The 21171-nt window shown below is 42.3% G+C and overlaps 1 protein-coding gene and 1 long non-coding RNA gene across 3 annotated transcripts in view; one reads left to right on the top strand and one right to left on the bottom strand.

Annotated features, from left to right (window-relative positions):
* CERS6 (ceramide synthase 6) overlaps window positions 1-11118 on the bottom strand; it is a 322014-nt gene extending 310896 nt beyond the window's left edge. The window contains exon 1 of one of the 2 annotated variants that reach the window (XM_040475284.1): window positions 10787-11118. In XM_040475284.1, coding sequence (XP_040331218.1) covers window positions 10787-10956 — 170 coding nt within the window. In that variant the 5' untranslated portion in view covers window positions 10957-11118. The remainder of the gene's footprint in view (window positions 1-10786) is intronic. The other variant, XM_040475285.1, reaches the window with a different exon arrangement.
* LOC121030656 (uncharacterized) lies at window positions 9210-18194 on the top strand. Its single transcript, XR_005790348.1, has 5 exons — window positions 9210-9658; window positions 9838-10334; window positions 14106-14166; window positions 15001-15129; window positions 17868-18194. It is a non-coding gene; the product is annotated as an uncharacterized LOC121030656 (long non-coding RNA).
* Window positions 18195-21171: the final 2977 nt, after the last annotated feature.

Here is a 21171-nt window from a genome sequence, read left to right as displayed (position 1 = left end):
CATTTACTTTTTTACAAGTAAAAGACATCATTTTACAAGTAAAGACATCAAATTTCAGAAGGTATGCCGTCTGCTACTACATAGCTGATAAACGGCAGGGGGTGCATTTTAACCCAAGTTTCACAGTCTCTGTGATATCTCATCCATTTTCCTTTTAATTCTAGGAATTAGGGATATACATCTGTAATTAGCTGCAAAAAATGTACAAAACAGGAACAATTTAAATGTACTGTCACCCTTGAGTCTACCCACACACTCAAAAATAAACACAACCTCTGACACATAAAGCCCTTATACTGTCTTATCTCTATGTAGCCTCAGTGACCGGTTGCTGGGTTCTCAATTTCCCTTCACTCAAGCTATTGTGTCCCAAACTGCCACTCTGCTTAAACCACCGAGTCACTACATTCTGCTTTGAAATGGTGATCTATGAAGACAAGATCTACAGAGCCACTTAGACTAGCTGGCAGCTTTTACTCAGATACTTGCCAAAGCGTCCCTAGGCAAGACTTTACATGGTTTTCTCTATCCCCTCCCGTCACACTTAACACTGTGCTCCTCCTGTGCTCTCAAGTCCTCCTTGTGTTTTTAAAGGTACAAGTGATGAGAAGAAAGGAAGGGGAGGAGAGAGGGACAAAGAGGAAGAGAAAGGGGAGGGGAGAGACCATCTCAATCACAGCTTCAGGACAGCAACAATAGCTTTCTAACCTGAAAACCTCAAAGATAAGATGTGACATCTATATAGACCCTGGCATGTTATTCCTGGGTCACTGTGTGAACGAGCTTACCTAGTAAAGGAATGAATGCATCTTTCCTGTAATGAAAAACCATTTGTGTATCTTTAACTCCACCCCGCCAAAACAAGCCACACAATCCAATACTGAGGTAATAAAAGCAAAAGCAGGAATGGGAAGCAGGAATGGTTCAAGAGAAGTCCACTGTGAAGGCTAGTGCTGAGGGGAAAAAACGTTCTCCTTAAAAAAAAAAAAAAAAAAAAAAAAAACCTGTCCCAAATATTTTCAGAGATAAATTATGGGAAGCAGTGTTTTGTACAAAAAAGACCCAACATTTGCACAAACTTTGAAAACTACTTTTCAATAATATGAACCTGCCAATGCTTACTATCAATTACCTTATAGTACACAGCATTTGAGTAAAATCATGTTCAGATTTTTGAGTATTTAAATCATTTGCTTACAAATGGGTATAAATTTATTCTTATTTTTTTTAGTAGGCTTCTTGTTCAGCACGAAGCCCAACACAGGGCTTGAACTCATGACCCTGAGATCAAGAACCTGAGCTGAGATCAAGAGTCAGATGTATAACCAACTAAGCCACCCAGGCACCTCTAACATGGCTATAAATTTAAAATGACAGAGAAGAGTGTCATATCTGATCTTCCACAGAAAAGCTTCCATAGGATATGTCTGTGGCCCAGGCCACTTGCCTTACTAGAATTTTATCCTATCATCCTGGTTTGCTTTAAGTGGATTGTGAACTCACTAGAATGCCTTTAATCCTAGGGCTGTATCCTCTGAAACTGTGCAGTAGGCTTTTCTAAAGACACTGTATTCACTTCTGTACCTGCCATTTTACTATTATTAAATTGTCATATTAACACACAGACTGAAGAAAGTTGTTTGGTTGAAGGACCTCCCCAAAAGGCCCGGGTATGTAAGAGCTCTCTGGACTTAAACCTCCCTTCCATCACCCCTCACCTCCCACCAAACCATTCCAGATGATTCTGGAGAGAAGGGCTCTCCTAGACCACAAAGGGGTTATGTATTTTAAAAGAAAACAAACCCAGAAACAAAACAGTGCTTGATGAAACTGAGATCAAGAGGACTAGAAATCTGTCAAACCTAGAAAATGAAACCAGTTATTTCTAGTAAGTGACCTTTTTAAGTCAGTGAACCTTTACATTTTTATTATTTTTAGTTGTGGTAAAATACACATAAAATTTACCATCTTAACCATCTTTAAGTGTGCACTTGCATCAAGCACACTCACATGGAGCAACCATCACTGCCAATCTAATCCATCTCCAGAACTCCTTTCATCTTGCAAACACGAAACTCTACACCTATGAAACATTAACTCGTCATTTCTGCCTCTCTTCAGCCCCTGGCCACCATTCCACTTACTGTCTCTATGAATCTGACTACCCTAGGTACTTCATATAAGTGTGATCATACGGCGTGTCTGTTTGTGACTGGTTCATTCCACTTAGCATAATGTCCTTGAGGTTCATCCACGCTGTAGCATGTGTCAGAATTCCTTCATTTTTAGGGCTGACTGATGTTTTACTGAATGGACGTACCACACTTTGTTTATCCATTCATGTGTCAATGGACTAGGGTTGTTTCTACCCTTTGGCTATTGTGAATAATGTGGCTAAGAGTGCAAGTGTGCAAATATCTCTTTGAAACTCTGCCTTCGATTCTTTGGGGCATGTGCCAGAAGCGGAATTATATGGTAATTCTATTTTTAATTTTCTGAGGACATTCCGTATTGTTTTCTATAACGGCTGTACACTTCCCACCAACAATGCACAGGGTTCCAATTCCTCTACATCCTCACCAACATCTGTCTTCTTTTCTTTCTTTTTTTTATTTTTTATTTTTCTTGATAGTGGCCATCCTAATGGGTATGAGGTGGTATCTCACTGTGGTTTCGATCTGTATTTCCCTAACGATTAGTGTCTAATAAGTCACTTTCAACCAAACGTTCAGAGAAACAATATAAGAGTTTAGCTCTATCTATGAGTTTTCCTTAATAAAAACCCATTCACTCTGAATTCCTCAACCTTCCTCCCAGCCCTTTCTTTATGCCTCACTCTCCATAATAAAGTCAGGATATTATCCCACTTCATCCTCTTGACTGCATCCCTTCCACTGTGTGGAAGAATCTGAGAAGCTTCCTGACTGATGATGAATACTCAGGTTGTGGGCGAGAGGCTGAAAGCAGAAAGGAGAAAGAGTATAAACAAGACCATTCTGCACTAAAACAAAAAAGAAAATTCAAAGGCCACCACTTTCCTACCAAAAAAGTTGGAAGGTTCATCCCAATAAAAAAAACACACACAAGTTCACAGAAAATGAAATACAAATGATTAGTAAATATTTGAAATAACATAATGAATAACATAAAAACATACTCACATTACAGCAGTAACTTTTTTTCAGCTTGCAAAGCAAAAATTTCCTCAAATGATAATACTTCGGATGCTGATAAGGAAGTGCAAATGGATATAATTTTTCTGGACACTAATTTCGCCATTTGTATCTATCAAGAACACTAAGATATTTACCATTTTGGGCTTAGAAATGCCACTTCTAAGAAACATTACTTAGGAAGTCATCAGGAGTTGGAAGATTTACATACACAAACTGGAAACAGCCTATTATGTCCAACAACAATATGCAGACTAGTTAAAGGAATTATGGTACATATACAATGTGATCTCGCCTGTTCAGGATTCTCTCTCTCTCTCTCTCTCTCTCTCTCTCTGTCTCTCTTCCCCTGCCTCCTTCCCCCTCACTCTCTCTTTAAAATAAAATAAAAATTCTAAGAAAATTTTAAAAATAACCAAAATTATTAGGAGATCAAGAAACCTGGTTCCAAATGCTTACCTTGCTATTTTAAGCTATGGTGAGCTAGGTATATTTTCTAAATTCTCAACTCTTAGTGTCATCTGTAAAATATTGGGAAAATTAGTATCTACCTCCCAGGATTTAGGAAAGGATTAAATAAGTAGACCATGTAAAGTAAGAAGCTCATCTTAGGAAATACCTATCAGTTGTTATTACTACTTTCAAAATTAAAATTAAAAAGTTATTCATTAAAAGCCGCAGTCATTTTCAATAGTCAAACATAAGAAAAAAGACAGTGAGCACCAAGTCAACTTCCGACTGTGTGCCCTGGCAATCAACCATCCACAGCAGTACTAATGAGCAACCCCAAAAGAAACGGTGAAAATTACCATTTTGTGTTCAATCAAGCAGAAGCAAAGGTGTACGATGTCAATGAAAATTACGACAGCAGGTAAGAGTGACAACAAAAGAGGCTGCGAGATTATTCTTTTAAAGGGGAGGGTAAAAGACCAAAGGATAAAATCTTAGTTAGGAATAAAGGTTCTCAGGGCATCGCTGGAAGGATCTTCGTGCTATGAGAAGCCATCTTGTTTATACTTATTTTTATAAATAAATTTCTTAAAAAAGAGGGGCACCTGGGTGGCTCAGTTGGTTGAGCATCCAACTTCGGCTCACCTCATGATCTCTCAGTGTGTGGGCTCACACCCGGCATCGGGCTCTGTGCTGACAGCTCAGAGCCTGGAGCCTGCTTCAGATTCTGCGTCTCCCTCTCTCTCTGCCCCTTCCGCCACTCACTCTCTGTCTGTTTGTCTCTCTCTCTCAAAAATAAATAAACATTAAAAAAAATTTTTTAAAGAAAAAAATAACCCCCTAGAAACGTTAAATGATACAACTAGTTACCGGCAAACAAAATCTGGAACCCCAATATCCTGACTCAAAAGTATCTACGAAATTAACTGATCAAATGAAGGCGGGAGGGGGGAAAAACAGTAAAATTTTTAGAGTCATAACTCTGTAAGAAAATCTAGCCTGGCCTGGTGATAGGAAAAGGAATTTAAGCACATGTAATAAACACTTAACAATCTTCTATGTACAAAATGGTCCTAGATTCTCATGCTCACCAACAAAGTGTGAACTGTGCCTGAGGGCAGTGCAGTGATCTCCAAATAAGCCATGGAACAGGTTTGCTGATGGAAGAAATTCACTTTAAACCTTATTTCCTTTCCACTGACACCTGCCTTTCCCCATCACAGAAGCAAAACCACTTACAAATGAGGATCCAGCAGAAAAAAATATAACCCTGTCCATGAAGACACTTTCCGCAGTAAAGGCATAAGTGAACTCAAAGTGCTAGTGTCATTAATCCTTGATGGCATTAAATCATTTGTAATAATTTGCAGTTTTCTTACCTGCTTTCCTCATCATTCTAAGGCACTGTCCATTAAAAGTAACGTGATGTTTTTTATCCATAAAGCAATCTACTACAAATAGCTAAAGGATTGCACCCTACAAATGCAAACCTTTTATTCTGCAAGATGAGAAAGCTGTACTACAGGTTTGCGAATACAGTCCCTTTGATTTCAGGTTGTTTTCCAACAGAGCAGCCATTGTAATCCAATTTTCCTTTCCCAGTCACTAATTGTAGGAGGCAACCTATTACTTCTGACACCGACTCTTGCCTCTAACACCAGTCCAGCAAAGCAGGGATCCATAGTTTTAATCTGAATCACACCATACTGAACAAGGAAAACAGGTACATTTAGAGAGTTAAATGTCCAAGGTTGACTGCACGAAAGGAACTTTTCGTATGCAAACTGTTACCAAATACTCTGTCTTGGTCCATTCAGGCAGCTATATCAAAATACTATAGTCTGGGTGGCTTATAAACAACAGAAATTTATTTTTCAGTTTTGGAGACTGGGAGGTCCAAGATCAAGGCACTAGCAGATTTGGGATGTGGTGAGAATAACCCAGGTTCACAGAGAGCCATCTTTTTATTGTGTCCTCAGATGGCTGAAGAGGCAAGGAGCTCTCTGGGCCTTTTTTATAAGGGCACTAACCCTATTCACAAAGGCTCCACCCTCATGGCCTAATCACCTCCCAAAGTCCCCACCTCCTAATACCATCCCCTTGGCGTTTAGGATTGCAACATATGAATTTTGAGGGACAGAAACATCCAGTCCACCGCAAACTCTTTCAAAATATATCAGAAGACATCCAGTCTCTTCATTACAAGGGACTTTACAGGAACAACCTTCAGAAATCAAATTCACCTGACACACCGCTTTTTCCTGGCGGACATTCACTCACACCTCCTCTTTCGCCTCTAACCATCAGGTCAGGAATACTTTCTCATTCATTTTCCTTCCCCCTCCCCCTTCACCTCCCCTTCTCTTCCCTTCCAGGACCTTACCCAGGGCTCCTAGCAAGGAAAAGACACTAAGGAAATCGGTAAGAAAAAGCCCATTGGCCAGACCTTCCCTCTGACACTAATGAGACACTATTGTTTCTTGAAGGTTTGAGGGCAGCAGGTCTTTTAAGTGAATGAGCCAGGCGAGACTGGTGTCAGCCTCCTGGAAAATGATAGTTCTCTCATAGCTTGCCACTTTGAGAGCCAACCTGACAGGGATGAGTTTCTCATTTATTATCTGGTCATCACAAGAGGTGTCAGGTCTACTCTAGGGTCCACCTAAATTGGGTCTGAGGGAAGAGACCAAGTGATTTCTCTAAGAATCTTCTTTGTTGATTATTCTGAAATATGGTAGTTTTTTTGAAGCACAAATGAGAACAGTCCAAATAATTCTTTTCATTCAAATCATAATTGAAAAAATACAAGAAAGAAACCATTGGCTAAAATACTTGTATGAAGAAAATCTCTTTATTCTTAGACAACTAATTTCTACCTGCAAAAAAATGACTTTTAGCCTGTGCAGAGTTTCATGAGATAGTAATTTATAGCAATATATTTTAACAAGTGAATCTGGAAGAAGTATTTATTATAATTCCAGAGAAAGGCTCACTAAGCCTAAACAAGCATTAAATCAAGAAAATTCATAAAATATATGATGTTATATTATATTTTTTAATGTTTATTTATTTTTGAGAGAGACAGAATGCGAGTGGATTGGGGCAGGGAAAGAGGGAGGCACAGAATCTGAAACAGGCTCCAGGCTCCGAGCGGTCAGCACAGAGCCTGACGCGGGGCTTGAACTCACGAGCTGTGAGATCATGACCTGAGCCGAAGTCGGACGCTCAACCGACTGAACCACCCGGGCGCCCCGATAATGTTACATTATTAAATAATATTTTGGTCATGGTGTGCACTAAGTAATGTGTAGAACTGTTGAATCACTATATTGTACACCTGAAACTAATATAATACTGTTAACTACATTGAAATTAATTTTTTTTTAATTTGAAATAATAAATATTACTTTGTTCCTTGTCATCAAGCCAACAACATAATATAACGGTATACCCTACAATTTTCATTCTAGGAGAAACCATGAAGTTTTGTTTTTTGTTTTTTGTTTTTTTTTTTAACAACAGATCTTTTACTTTGTCAATCAAGTAATATCTATAATGGCCCTTCTGGTCCTACCGAGGGTTAAGTGCGGTACAAAGGCAATGCTAAAAACCACCCAGCTTTGGACTATTCACAGATTCAGTCGAAAGTCACTGAATTTAGCCTGCTCCATTTTTAACCAACCATGCTGAGTGTCCATATTGTTGCCCATATGGTACCATAACACGGTATCATTCTGGCCACCAATGCCTCCACTGTCAACACCCCAACAGTGGTGTGCAAACAAAAAAATAAGCCTGTTTAATGGAGCAAAGCTCAATCCACTCTATTCCTTAGTGTTTCTCTTTATGGAGAGAAAAACATAAGTCTGAGGAGAATGTATTCAAATTCACAATTTGGGCCTCAACAAGTGCATTACAGACCCCATTTAATGGAAATAAAGATCTTGGATAATCAGGTATTTCATAGATATGTTCTCAGCTTTGAAATAAGTAACAACAGAAGCATAAAAAGAATAGAATCCTGAAAAATAAAAATGAAAAGTAAATTTTTAAAAATATTTGTTTATTTATTTAAGTAATCTCTACACCCAACGTGAGGCTCAAACTCACTACTCCAAGATCAAGAGTTGCATGCTCCTCTGGCTGAATCACCCAAGTGCCCCAAAAATGAAAAATAAATTTTAAGAAAAGGAAGAGAATCCAGAGGGAATTATTTGTATTACAAAGGCATTTCATTTTGTAAAGGGACTCACAACAGGCTTCTTTAAATCATGCTACACATTACAGAATACAGCAAAAGAAAGATTTTTTTTTTAATTTTTTTTTCAACGTTTTTTATTTATTTTTGGGACAGAGAGAGACAGAGCATGAACGGGGGAGGGGCAGAGAGAGAGGGAGACACAGAATCGGAAACAGGCTCCAGGCTCCGAGCCATCAGCCCAGAGCCCGACGCGGGGCTCGAACTCCGGACCGCGAGATCGTGACCTGGCTGAAGTCGGACGCTTAACTGACTGCGCCACCCAGGCGCCCCAGAATACAGCAAAAGAAAGATTTAAGTACACCATGTTAGACGAGGACGGAAAGTGAGTCATATCACGAATAACAGTATCAGCTGATTCAAATTCAGGCCCTTGGTGGATGCTGAGACGAAGGCCACAAGCAGGATACCAGAATGGGCTCCTTAGGTGGGACGAGAGGAGAAACATGCACAACTTGTAATTCTGGACGAAATTATACACTTGGATTTTCAGGGAACTGAGAGTCTGAATGGTTAAGACAGGGCCGACGCCACTATAGAAACAAAGTAGACATCCTTCCAAGAGTCAGTATAGCATCCTGTGGTATATGGGCCATACTGGAGTATTCTTCTGAACATCAATCACAAACTCGCAGTTTGCCATGAAATTCACTTCTACGTGAACCAAGGGCCTGAAAGTAACTGAAAAACTCTCTGCGTTACAATATGACATTTGCTGTGACTGATAGTTGAAAGCAGATGACCCTTTTGTACAAAGTCTAAGTCCAGTCAAGAGATTACACAAAGGAAGAAAAAACTGTCCAGGAAGAACAACAAACTTCCAGTTTTCAACTTAAATTACATTTGTTTTTAGGTTTTGGTTTTGTTTTTTTTTTTTTTAATTTTTTTTCAACGTTTTTTATTTATTTTTGGGACAGAGAGAGACAGAGCATGAACGGGGGAGGGGCAGAGAGAGAGGGAGACACAGAATCGGAAACAGGCTCCAAGCTCGGAGCCGTCAGCCCAGAGCCTGATGCCGGGCTCGAACTCACGGACCTGGCTGAAATCGGACGCTCAACCGACTGCGCCACCCAGGCGCCCCGGTTTTGGTTTTTTTTTTTAAGGCAGAGAAAGTTTAAGTACAAAAAAAAATTTACTTTTTTCCAATCTAAAGAACTTGGAATCAGCTTTCTGCACAAAGGTCGTTAGCTGACATGCTTTTGTTATCCAAAACGTTAAGACTACGCCTCTTTCAAATGCATTACCTGACTACAAGTGAGCCCGTCCAGAATTGATCAGCTGTTCTTACGCAATGGTGTGTGGAGCCCCTACTAAGTATCAATCAGTACAGAAGCTCCTGCAGGTCCCGAGAGGCTGTTTTTGAAGAGATTGCGAAGTTAGACAGCAGTTCCTATTTTCTGTAAGTAAACATCTGCTGTAGAAGCAACTCCAAACCTACAAACACACCACTTTTTCACAGTAAGCCTCAGCGCTAGATAGGAACAGTGAGGTATCTGCGCTGGATTGCAGTCATTTTAAAATACGTCTTTAAATCTGTTCCTTCGTGCATTAGAATCTCTGCATGTGAACCGGCGGCTTGGTTCACAAGCAACAGTTATCGCCCACTGAAAAACACACCTTCCTTAAACAAAAGATACTTTTTGTTCCCACGAAGCTTTTTCTGCTGCCATATCCAGCAACAAATGACACAAAAGACAAACTCCGCCATCCTCAAGAGTGGTGTCAGGCGAACAGAAACAGCAAACAAAATAACAGCAAAAGCTTCAGAAACAAAACCAAGGTGAGTTGGGGGTAGGAGAAGAGTGGTGGAGTGGACGTGGGAAATGGGGTATAAACTCCAACATCTGAGGAATTCAGCCTCACCGATGAATGGGGGGCGGAGAGAGGAGAGGAAGGGGAGGCGAGGTTCTCAGTAGAGGAAAACAAGTGTGTGCCGCTGTCCTGCTTTTGTTTCAATAGCACCCGGAGAGTGCACAGCACGCAAAATCGAGTTTTGTGACTAAGACTGATTGAATGAGAGTAACACAAGTTTGTTCGGGACACAGTGGGGCCACTCAACCAAATCCGGAAATTATACAAACGATAAATAACAACTCCTTAAAATGTTTTAAGTGCGTTTGGCACAAAAGTTTATGGTTATTCACAGGAAGCATCTTATCAATTTAATATCACCACGTTGCAGGCTGTGCACCCGTCTCGTCATAATCTCTTTTAAGAAAACCGCTAATGACCCGGAGTGCTGGAAGCCTAAAAACTGTTGTCATCTATCTCCCAGGACTGTGGGCCTGATAGTGTCACGAGCAGAAACCAACTAGCGGCCAGAAGCCCAGGAGTCCCCGGCGAATTGTTTCGAAGCACAGTCCCCACAATCCGCGTGCTTGGGCGAAAGGACTGGAGGTGTGTGCGCGGTCCCTCCGCCCTCCGGGCCGCGCGTCCGCAGCGCTCCAGGCTGTCAGGTGGGTGGCGACGAGCCTCGGCCGGGAGCCCTGCCCGGCAGCGCGGCCGCCCGCGGGGCGCAAGGGGCCAACTCCTCCTAGTGCGCCGCGTCCCGAGGCCGCCGGGCGCTCACCTTTGTTCGCCGGCGCTCGCGGCCGGGAGAGAGCGGGCCCAGGAGGAGTGCGGGGGGCGACCCCAACGCTCCGCGGCCCCTCCCCGGCGCCCCGGAGGAAATCCGTAGGCTAGCCAGATCCTCCCTGGCGCCCCGAACGGCAGCCGGGCTGAAGGGTCAACAACCCCTTCCCCGAACACAAAGGTTGGAGGCGCGAGCGCGAGCGCTGGGGGCGCGGGTGCGTGCGCCACAGAGCACGCGAGGGTGCGTGTGCGCGCGAATGTGCGCGCGCGGGTGCGTGTGCGTGTGTGTGTGAGAGTGTGTGAAGGGGGAGGGGAGGAGCGCTCCAGCCCCTCTTACCTCTCGAAGATGAACCGCACCATGAAGATGCAGAAGGCCACGGGGAAGGCAAGATAGAGGTCCTCAGCCTGCGGGAAGGTGGCCTCCTCCGTGTTCTTCAGGTCCGCCCAGGTGACATTGTGTGGGAGCCAAAACCTCTCGTTCCAGAACCAGGCTAAGATCCCTGCCATCTTGCTTTGTCCACTCGTGTCGTGGGCTCCCACGGCCCGCCGAGCTTTCCGCCGCCCAGGGCGCCGGGGGATGCGCGCGCGGCTGGCCCGAGCCTGTGCCGCCGCCGCCGCCGCCTCCGCGACCGCTGCTCTCGAAGGCTCGCGGCGAGCCCCGGTTCTCTCCTCCCTCTGGCCGCGCTGGGGAAAGGAGCCGCCTCGCCAGTCACATGGCAGCCTGGACCGCTAGTCCTGATTGGCTCGCCCACGCGTCAAGCAGGGAGGCACACGCGGCCAGCTCGCCCACGCCCGGAGGGTAGGGCGCAGCCGCTGCGCCCTAGGCGCGGGATCCCGGCGCCGGAGAGTGCTGGCCGGTCCTGCGCTCACCGTGCTCCTGCTCCGCCGCGCCCCTGCTCCGCGCTTAGCACAGAGACCTGAGGGGGCCCCCACCCCGCTGAATCCGCCCTAGCCTCCCGGCTTGCTCGCACATGCTCAGAACGCCGGGTCCTGCCCCCACTGGAGTTTCAGGGGGTCTCAGTCCGCTTCCCGCGCGCCTACAGGCGATGGTAGGGGCCAGGTAGGGGCCAGGGCCGATCTTCGGAACCACCCCTCCGTTGAGAGAGAACAGCAAAAGACGAAGTACGGAGCTCAAGGGGCAAAGGAGGAAGAAGCAGCGGAGGAGTCGTGCACTCCCGCGCTTGGACAGCCAGGGTGAAAATCAGGAACTGGGGCGGGATGGTTTGGCAAGAGCCGCCTGCCTCTACCGGATCCCTGCCTTTTCCCCATCCCTGACCTTCAGGCCTCTCACTACTTCTCATTACCACACCGGTTCGCCCAGGGAACGGGCCCTCTGTTTTAATTTATGAGGTGGTGGGGAAATCAGGCACTTACGTACTGTTTGCTAGTGAGGATGAGGGTGATCATTCTGTGAAACTGCCACTCCAAATGAATCTCTCAGAAAATGCCACCAGACCACATTTTGGCGTCGCAGATCCGTAGAGGGAACCTCCACACTGCTATTTGACAGGCTTATTATTTCTGCTTTTTGAATCTGAAACCTTTAGGTGTTCGGTCTATAAGGCCTAACCCAGGCACCTTCACTTCCGCTGGACGTTTCCTCGTTGATACGGTGAACCGTGTGTGGGTCGGTTCAGTGGTCCCTGCAGACCTGGCTGTAGGGGTATTTTGTTCATTTTTCTCACAATCATTCATTTTCTGCCTGGTTCTGCCAGTAAATTGTAGCGGACACTGCCAAGAGGCATATGAACAGACCCTTAACACACACTTCTTTATTCTCCCTGTCCCACCAGCCACCACCCTCTTTGTACTTCTTCCCTTTAAAGCAAAACTCTAAAGAACTGCCTAGATTTATTTCTTCTGATTTCTCTCCCCTCCATTCTCTTTTGAACTTCCATTAGGGCATTTGCCCCCCTCTACTGTAGTGGACTGCTCAAGGTCACCAATGATCTCCATGCTGCTAAACCCAAAGGTCTGTTCTCAACACCTCTGTCAGCAACATTTTGGCCAAGGCCCTGCCTCTCAAAACACCTTCTTGTCTTGGCTTCCAGAAACCACATTCTTCTGGTTTTCATTCTACTTTATGGCCCCATTTGCTGTGTCTGCTTTTTGGTACTCCTCACCTTCCTAATCCTTTAGAGTGGAATGGTCTAGGAGTCAGTTTTTTGTCCCTTTCACTTTCCTAGCTACATTCATTCACGCGGTGATCTAACCCAGTACCATGGCTTTAATGTCATACCGATGGCTCCCAATTTATATCTCTAACCATGAACTTTTCCTTGAACTTCAGTCTCCTAAATCCACTGTCAATTCAACAACTCCGCTTGGATGTCTGAGAGCCATTTCCTGTCCAAACTAATCTTCCCTCTAATTTTTTTTTTTTTCCTTCTGTCATCTTGGCTCAGGCCAAAAACCTGGAATCATCTTAATGATTGATTTCTAATCTCGGATGTTCTTGCTCATCCATAATAGATTCTGTCAATTCCGTCTTTAAACTAGAATCACACTGTCTCCCACCACCTCTTCTGCTGCCATCTTTGTCCAAACAATCAACACTGCCCACCTGAGTTGCCCCAGTAAGCTCCTTACGCTCAGCTTCAGCTCTTGTCCCTTTATACTCTACTCTCAGCCAGAGTGACCCTGTTGAAATGGAAGTCAGCTCTCTTCTCTGATTAAAGCCCTATTGCTTCTCCATCCCTCTCCAAGTGAAAGCCAAAGTCATTTCAATGTCCTGAGATATTTAGCTCCACATTAACTCTCTGCATCTATTCTCTTCTCTCTCATCTCCTTCTCCCTTACTCTGCTTTGGTCACCCTGGTCTCCCTGGCCTTCTTGGAAAACACCCAGCATGCTTAATGCCTGTGCACTTGGTTTTCTCTGTCTCTGCAACTCACTCCTTCACTCCCAGGTATCCATACCTGCTCTTGCTGTAATATCACTCACTCTGGTGAAGTTTTCCCTGACACGCTACTTGACGTACAATACTCACTCCCCACCCCGGCTCTTCCTATCTAACTTTCCTGCTTTATTTTCCTCCAAAGCATTTAAAAGTATCTAACATAATATATATTTTGCTTATTTCTTTATTAGTCACACACACACATTAAAATGTTAAGCCTCAAAAAGTTAAAGATTTGTACCTATCACTATTTTATCCCTACCCCTGAAAATAGTGCCTAGCACATAGTAGGTATTCAATAAACTATTGTATTAATGAATCAACATTACTCAGTCTCACAAAAATCCTTTCTAGGAAAAGAAAAAAGTCTGAATAAATAATTGAATTAAACATGTATATACTCATGTGAAGAATAGTGTGAACATAAAGATGGGACTGATCAAGTCTGGAGTAGTGTAGGAGGGGTGTGCTTGAAGTGGGTTTTCGTCGAGGAGTAGATATCACCATCCCCACATGAAACCGTACAGCCAGCTCCTCAGCTCCTCCTGATGTTCCCCCAGGAGGATGCCTTGGCATCAACTGCATTCCTGTAGGCCCCAGAGAGGAGATGTGCTCAGGTCTCTTGTCACCTTTGTGGCCGAAGATCAGGTCATGGTGGAGCCTGGTCTGCTGAGCCAGGGCGACTCCCTCCGAAGCTGCCTCTGGTCCTTCGTGTCACTCTCATATATGACCTGATAGTATCTTTCCTTCCACCTAGGACTCCTCTGCTGTCCAGCAGGTTCTGCTGTGTCCCCAAACATGTACAACAGGAAGTGCTGGTAAGTTAACCCTGGAGCCCCAGCTTTGACCAAGGACAATAGAATCTAGTGAATCAACTTTTATTCCTTTCCCTCCCCTGCCCATGGCACACACACAGTAGCTTCACACAGCCTCTCTGAAAATATCCTGTGATACAAACCAATCAGCCTATTTCAAATCTGTGGCCAGCTCAGTAACTCATTCCCTTATGTTTCCTTTCTGTCTTTCTCTCACTCTCCTTTTCCCTCATTCCTGATTCACTGAAATTACACTTCCCTGGACCTGCTCTTTTTTCTAGAGAAGACAAATTAAATTAGTATTGCTCTCCTATTCATTGCCTTTGCGAAGGTGGTGGGATTTCAGAAACATTTTGAAAGAGAAGTTTCGTTAGGCAACGGAAAGAGAATTTACTAACTATTTGTGAATCTTGCGCAAATCACTTAATATCTGAAAGCACGTTAATGCCTTCAGGATGTAAAATGTTAATGTAGAAGTTGCCCACCAATAGTGTTTGTCTTGCCTCTGTTATCCTGCTGTCACGAGGCTCACATGAGATAACATGTGGGAAGGGGCTTATAAACTCTTTACCTCTATGCATATGTACAACACAGAAAACCTCTACCCTTTTATCTGTCCAGCATATCACCTTTAGGTACTAGCACCTTCCTACCACCCTCCATTCAAATGATTACCCCAGAAATACAGTAAAGTAAAATACCATTTCGTGTCTGACCATATTTTATTAGTCCAGGGATGGACCCTTAGCCGAAGATAGTAATTGAAGTCCTTCTTCAGGTATTGGGACATGGATCAAGGCAGGTTTTTGTTTTGTTTTGTTCTGTTTTGTTTTTCAGTAACTTGGACTCTAGGGTTTCAAACTCGGAAAGTGTTAGCCCCATCCTTCATCCTATGGGTAGAAAAAGCAGAAGCTAATCAGCACCAAGAGAAAGGAATAAAGCAGACCTGTAGAATGAACTATAAAGGTAAGAGATACATTTCCACATGGTACCTGAGGGCCAACTATTTTCTCCATCTTTAGGTTCCATGAAACAGTCTCCTTTCTCTATGATGAATTCCCCTTTTTGACTGTCTTGCTGTTATTTTAATACAAAGGAGTCCCACTGTATAAAACATTCCTCTAGAGTACACGTCTTTAACACTTTGCGGACCTCAGTTCAGCCCCCAGGGGAAGGTTAGGCACAGACATAACCCAGCACACCTCCCAAAGAGACCACCATAGACTTCTAATGCAGAAAAGACTAATGCATAGACTTCTAAGTGCAGAAAAGACTTCTAGTAGTTGCCGCAGGAAACCGAAATACAACTTATTCATCAGACATGTTTGCAGCTCAATGAGAAGCAAATAGTCAGTCTGTAAATAGAAAAGATAAGGATAGAGAAAAGGTGAAAAAAGTTTTTGTTGGGGGCAGGTGGGGGGACACTGCCTACACTGCATTTTAGGAAAGTGTGCTTTGGACCCCAAATATAAAACATTATATGAGAATATACCCCCTTTTTTCCAGGCAACTGGGAAATATCAACAAAGCTAAGTATTACTTCTCATTCTCAGGCACACACCCAAGTCTTAACCCTTCTACACACATTAGACTCCACCTCATCATTGCAGAACAGCCAGTTTAGTTGAATTTCCACTGTAAGTTGCGTAACACAAAACTATAGGAATTGTTCTACAAAAAGAACACAAAATCTACTTGGGGAGCCTGAGGTACTGACATGCAAAGCCAGATAGCATACACACCAGCACCCCTCATGAAGGCACTGGGTGATATTTGATAAATGCCCGTGTACTGCAGATAACAAGGACTTCCTGCTCAAAGGAGGAAGGGAATACTCTGTGCTGAACAGGTCAAGGAAAGCTTTGAGGGAGAAGCAGAAGTGGGATCAGACTTCAAAGACTGAGGAGGTTTTGAAAAGGCATGACCTGGGGCGCCTGGGTGGCGCAGTCGGTTAAGCGTCCGACTTCAGCCAGGTCACGATCTCGCGGTCCGTGAGTTCGAGCCCCGCGTCGGGCTCTGGGCTGATGGCTCAGAGCCTGGAGCCTGTTTCCGATTCTGTGTCTCCCTCTCTCTCTGACCCTCCCCCGTTCATGCCCTGTCTCTCTCTGTCCCAAAAATAAATAAACGTTGAAAAAAAAAATTAAAAAAAAAAAAAAGAAAGAAAGAAAAGGCATGACCAAAGGAAAAAAGTGAGGAGGATTTGCTGACAAACAAAATATAGCTGAGAAGCTAGATTATAAATGGTCTTTGGTATGAGGCAAAGGAATACTCCTACTTATTTTAGTGAGCATAGTATTTTTCCGTGATCATATCATGTAAGTAATTCTATAGTACGATGCCTGGTACAAAATAGATGTTCAATTATTGTAGGTTTTAAAACTACACGGATAAATTCATATATTCCTTAAAATGCAGGACAGTGCTAAAGCATTCTATTCAAACACATTCAATTCATTGATTTTAAAGAAGCCTGGTTTTCATTGAGAATAATATGGAAAGATTGCCAAAGTTTATTTCTGCAGCCATTTCTCATGAATATATAACTTTCTTGCTGTGGTTGGCAAAACTATCCTAAATGTACAGTCATTTTATACTGCCAGGTAGTACTTTCTTGGATTTTCATTTATATCATATTTAGGGAGGAGGTTAGGCAAGAAGTAGGAGGATTTGTCCTCATGGTGTGCAAGTCTCTCAAAACAATGCAGAAAACTCAGCATCTCCTGGCATCTTAAGAAAGGGTAAAAGTATTTACCTCACAGCATTGGAGTTAGGCTAAGTTAGGGTGTGCAACATGGACAGGAACTGACTATACATTACTTTCTGGAAATTTTCCAGTAAGACTGCTCCCTCTCATGTTCACAGTCTTTTTTACAAGCATGTCAAGTATTGGAGGTCTGAAGATCTTTCTCCTCCCTCCCCTACCTTGACAGTTCCTGTCTCTGGAAAATCTTTTCTGATACTGACAACCATTAATTACTCTTGTATTCCTAACTAAGCCAAATCACTGGCTGGAGATTCTGTCTTTTCTGTAATAATCAAAATCTATTTAAATGTTAATTTCCCCCTTGAAATTTTCTTTAACTTACTAATGTTAAGTTAGCATCCCACTAACATTTTAAGCATGAAAAAATGTGCTATGAAACTAACAAAAGAAAAGTGAGAAACAACCAAGTTTTCCAGATTTCCAATTAGGAATTATATTCACCTTAGTTACCCATCTGTAACTTCAGAGATGTTGTCAACCAGGTATAATCAACCATGATGGCATTTCCTATGTGTACATACAGATGAATAGCATTTAGGGGGTTGGGCATCTGAGTTACTAGCCAGAAAGCCGGACTTCTACTTTCCACTATGCAAAATTTTTGTAACCAAAGAGAAACTAAGAACTCAACCAGTCATCTCAATTTGTGAGAGGAATAAGTAACCTTAGATGATATTGCTTGACTTTATACAGAAACAGATATTCAGAGTTGGAAGTGACCTTGTATGCCAATGAGTACATTTCACTCTCTGTGCCCATCCAAACTATGATTAAACATCTCTGATAATAGGAAGCTCACTATTTAACAAATTGACCCATTCCATTTTGGCACACCTATCACTATTAGAAAACCCTTTAATGAAGACATTATCTTGAGAAGTGTAGCAAAATCTACTTAGGTTTCACCTTTGTAAAATATAGTATTTTTTCTCTTGGCTAGGTGGACCTAGAACAAAAGGACAAGATTCATATCTAGTCACATCACCTTGGACAATGCATAGCACTCTATTTGATCACATGGAAAGGCATTAGGAAAACCTCGGAAATTCCATATCACCCAGGCATTTCTGGCCTCTGTAAATGACATTAGGTGATTTGTGGAGAATTTAGTGCTTTTTTTCCCCCAATTTAGACATGGGAAGAGTAACCAGATATACCTGAAAACAAATTTTTCTTAATTTTTTATTTCAGAGAGAGAGAGAGAGAGAGAGAGAGAGAGAGAGAGAGAGACTGAGCATGCAAACAAGGGAGAGGGACAGAGGGAGAGAGAAAGAACAAATTTTGAGCAGGGCTCTATCCCACGATCCTGGGATTATGACATGAGCCGAAATAAAGAGTTGGACACCCAACTGACTGAGCCGCCAAAGTGCCCCTCCCTGGAAAATTTTTTTAACAGTAGGTATCATAAGAATTATTTGTTAGCTGTGTAGATACAGAAAAAAATTAAAACTCTTGAAATTTAAATCCTATAATCTTCATGAATTCTTCAGAACATGAATAATCTTATCGTATATAGCTTCTTAAATAAAAGTTAAAATGTAGGAACAAGCAGAGAACAGAATGGCCATGTTAGATGTAGAGGCTGGGTGGTTCACTGGGTGCACTTACTAGCTAAGTTCCTTTATGCCAAACAGTACTTTTAGATGGCAGGCAATTCATATCAATTCCACAGCAGCGTTAGGAGTTAGCATGGACCATAGTCCTATTGAGTTGCTTTGAGAACAATTACAGCTGTAACTATGAAATCCAAGATGGATGGCAAGAATATACAATGTTACAGAAAAGTAGATTACAAATGCAAATATCTTTAGGGGCCAAATAGGTAACAAAATGGATAGAATAAATCCAGATGAAAGAAAAAAGTGTGGACCAGAGATTATACAGGCATTCAAATTCTTCCTTTCCTTTTTCTTCTTGCTTTTTTGTTGTGCTATTTGTTTATTAAAAACAATGGATGGACAGGGCACCTGGGTGGCTCAATCTGTTAAGCATCTGATTTCTGGATTTCAGCTCGGGTCATGTATCATGGTTCATGAGATCGAGCCCACCTTGGACTCTATGCTGACAGCATGGAGCCTGCTTGGGATTCTTTCTCTCCCTTCCTCTCTGTCCCTCCCCCACTTGCCCTTTCTCTCTCTCTCAAAATAAATAAATAAACATTAAAAAAAAAACACAATCCCTATCAAAATACCATCAGTATTCTTTGCAGAGCTGGAACAAACAATGCTAAAATTTGTATGAAACCACAAAAGAGCCCAAATAGTCAAAGCAGTCCTGAAAAAGAAAAACAAAACTGGAGGTATCTCTGGATTTTGAGCTATATTATGAAGCTGTAGTGATCAAGACAGTATGGTACTGGCACAAAAACAGACACATAGATCAATGGAATAGAATAGAAAACCGAGAAATGGATCCACAACTATACGGTCAACTCATCTTCAACAAAGCAGGAAGGAATATTCTGTGGAGAAAAGACAGTTTCTTTAACAAATGGTGTTAGGAAAACCGGACAACTACATGCAGAAGAATGAACCTGGAACACTTTCTTATACCGTACACAAAAATAAATTCAAAATGGATGAGAGACCTACATATAAGACAGGAAACTGTCAAAATCCTAGAGGAGAACACAGGTAGTAACTTCTTTGACCTTGGCCAGAGCAACATCTTATTAGACACATCACCAAAAGAAGGGAAACAAAAGCATGAATTACTGGGACTTTATCAAGATAAAAAGCTTCTGCACAGAGAAGGAAAATAATCAACAAAACTAAAAGGCAGCATACGGAATGAGAGAAGATATTTGCAAACAATATATCTGATAAAGGGTTAGTATCCAAAATCTATACAGAACTTATCAAACTCAACACCCAAAAAACAATCCAGTGAAGAAATGGGCAAAAGACATGAATAGACATTTTTCCAAAGAAGACATCCAGATGGCTAATAGACACAAGAGAAGAAACTCAACATTACTCATCACCAGGGAAATAGCAATCAAAACCACAATGAGATACCACCTCACACCTGTCAGAATGATGAAAATTAACAACACAAGAAGCAACAGATGTTGGCAAGGATATGGAGAAAGGGAAAGCCTCTTGCACTGTTGGTGGAAATACAAACCTGTGCAGCCACTCTGGAGAACAGTATGGTGATTCCTCAAGAAAACTGATAATAGAACTACTCTATAATCCAGCAATTTCACTATTAGGTATTTTCCCAAAGTGTGCAAAAATACAGATTCAAAGGGGTACATGCACTCCAGTGTTTATAGCAGTATTTTCAACAATAGCCAAACTATGGAGAGAACCTAAATGTCCATCAAGTGATGAATGGATAAAGAAAATGTGACACACACACACACACACACACACACACACACACATACATACACACACACATACACACACACACACACTGGAATATTACTCAGCCATCAAAAAGAATGAAATCAGGCCATCTGCAATGACATGGATAGAGCCAGAATGTATTATGCTAAGCAAAATAAGTCAATCAGAGAAAGATAAATACAATATGATTTCATTCATATGTGGAATTTAAGAAGCAAAACAGATGAGCATAGAGGAAAAGGTGGGGGGGGGGGCGGGAGAAGAGAGGGAAACACACCACAAGAGACTCTTAGTGATAGAGTACAAACTGTGGGTTGATGGAGGGATGTGGGTGGAAGATGGGTGAGATGGGCTAGATGAGTACTAAGGAGGCGTTTTTTGTGATGAGCACTGGATATTGTATGTGATGAGCACTGAATTCTACTCCTGAGACCAATATTGTACTGTATGTTAATTAATTGAAATTTAATAAAAATTAAAAAAAAACAATGGATAGGCAAGTCAAACACATCTGTTGGCCAGTGTGTGCAATTTTTAGTTACTTCCTTGTCTTCACATCTGAAGGACTAAATGCATTTTAGGAGGCCATATTTTAAAAGGAATACTTTTTTGTAAAAAATGGAATTTGTCCAGAGAATAACAATCAGGACGATGAGGCATATGGAAATCTTGAAGAGACGTTTAGTATACATGTTAGGTGTACTAACTTTGGAGTTTAAAGAAAGTGGGCTTAAGTTCTAGCTTTGGCAATAATAGTTTTTCCTTAGAAAAATTACTAGACCTCTTGAAACCTTAGTTTCTTCACATGAGCAAAGGGAATAGTACTATCTACCACATAGGGTTAAAGTAAAATTGAAATGAGATCATGTAAAGTGTTTAACATTTAAATGG

This window comes from Herpailurus yagouaroundi, unplaced genomic scaffold (genome assembly GCF_014898765.1).
Source record: "Herpailurus yagouaroundi ecotype Mexico unplaced genomic scaffold, PumYag 140, whole genome shotgun sequence".
NCBI classification, from domain to species: Eukaryota; Metazoa; Chordata; class Mammalia; order Carnivora; family Felidae; genus Herpailurus; species Herpailurus yagouaroundi.
The sequence above is the reverse complement of the archived record's forward strand: the minus strand, read 5'-3'. Positions and strand labels throughout refer to the sequence as shown.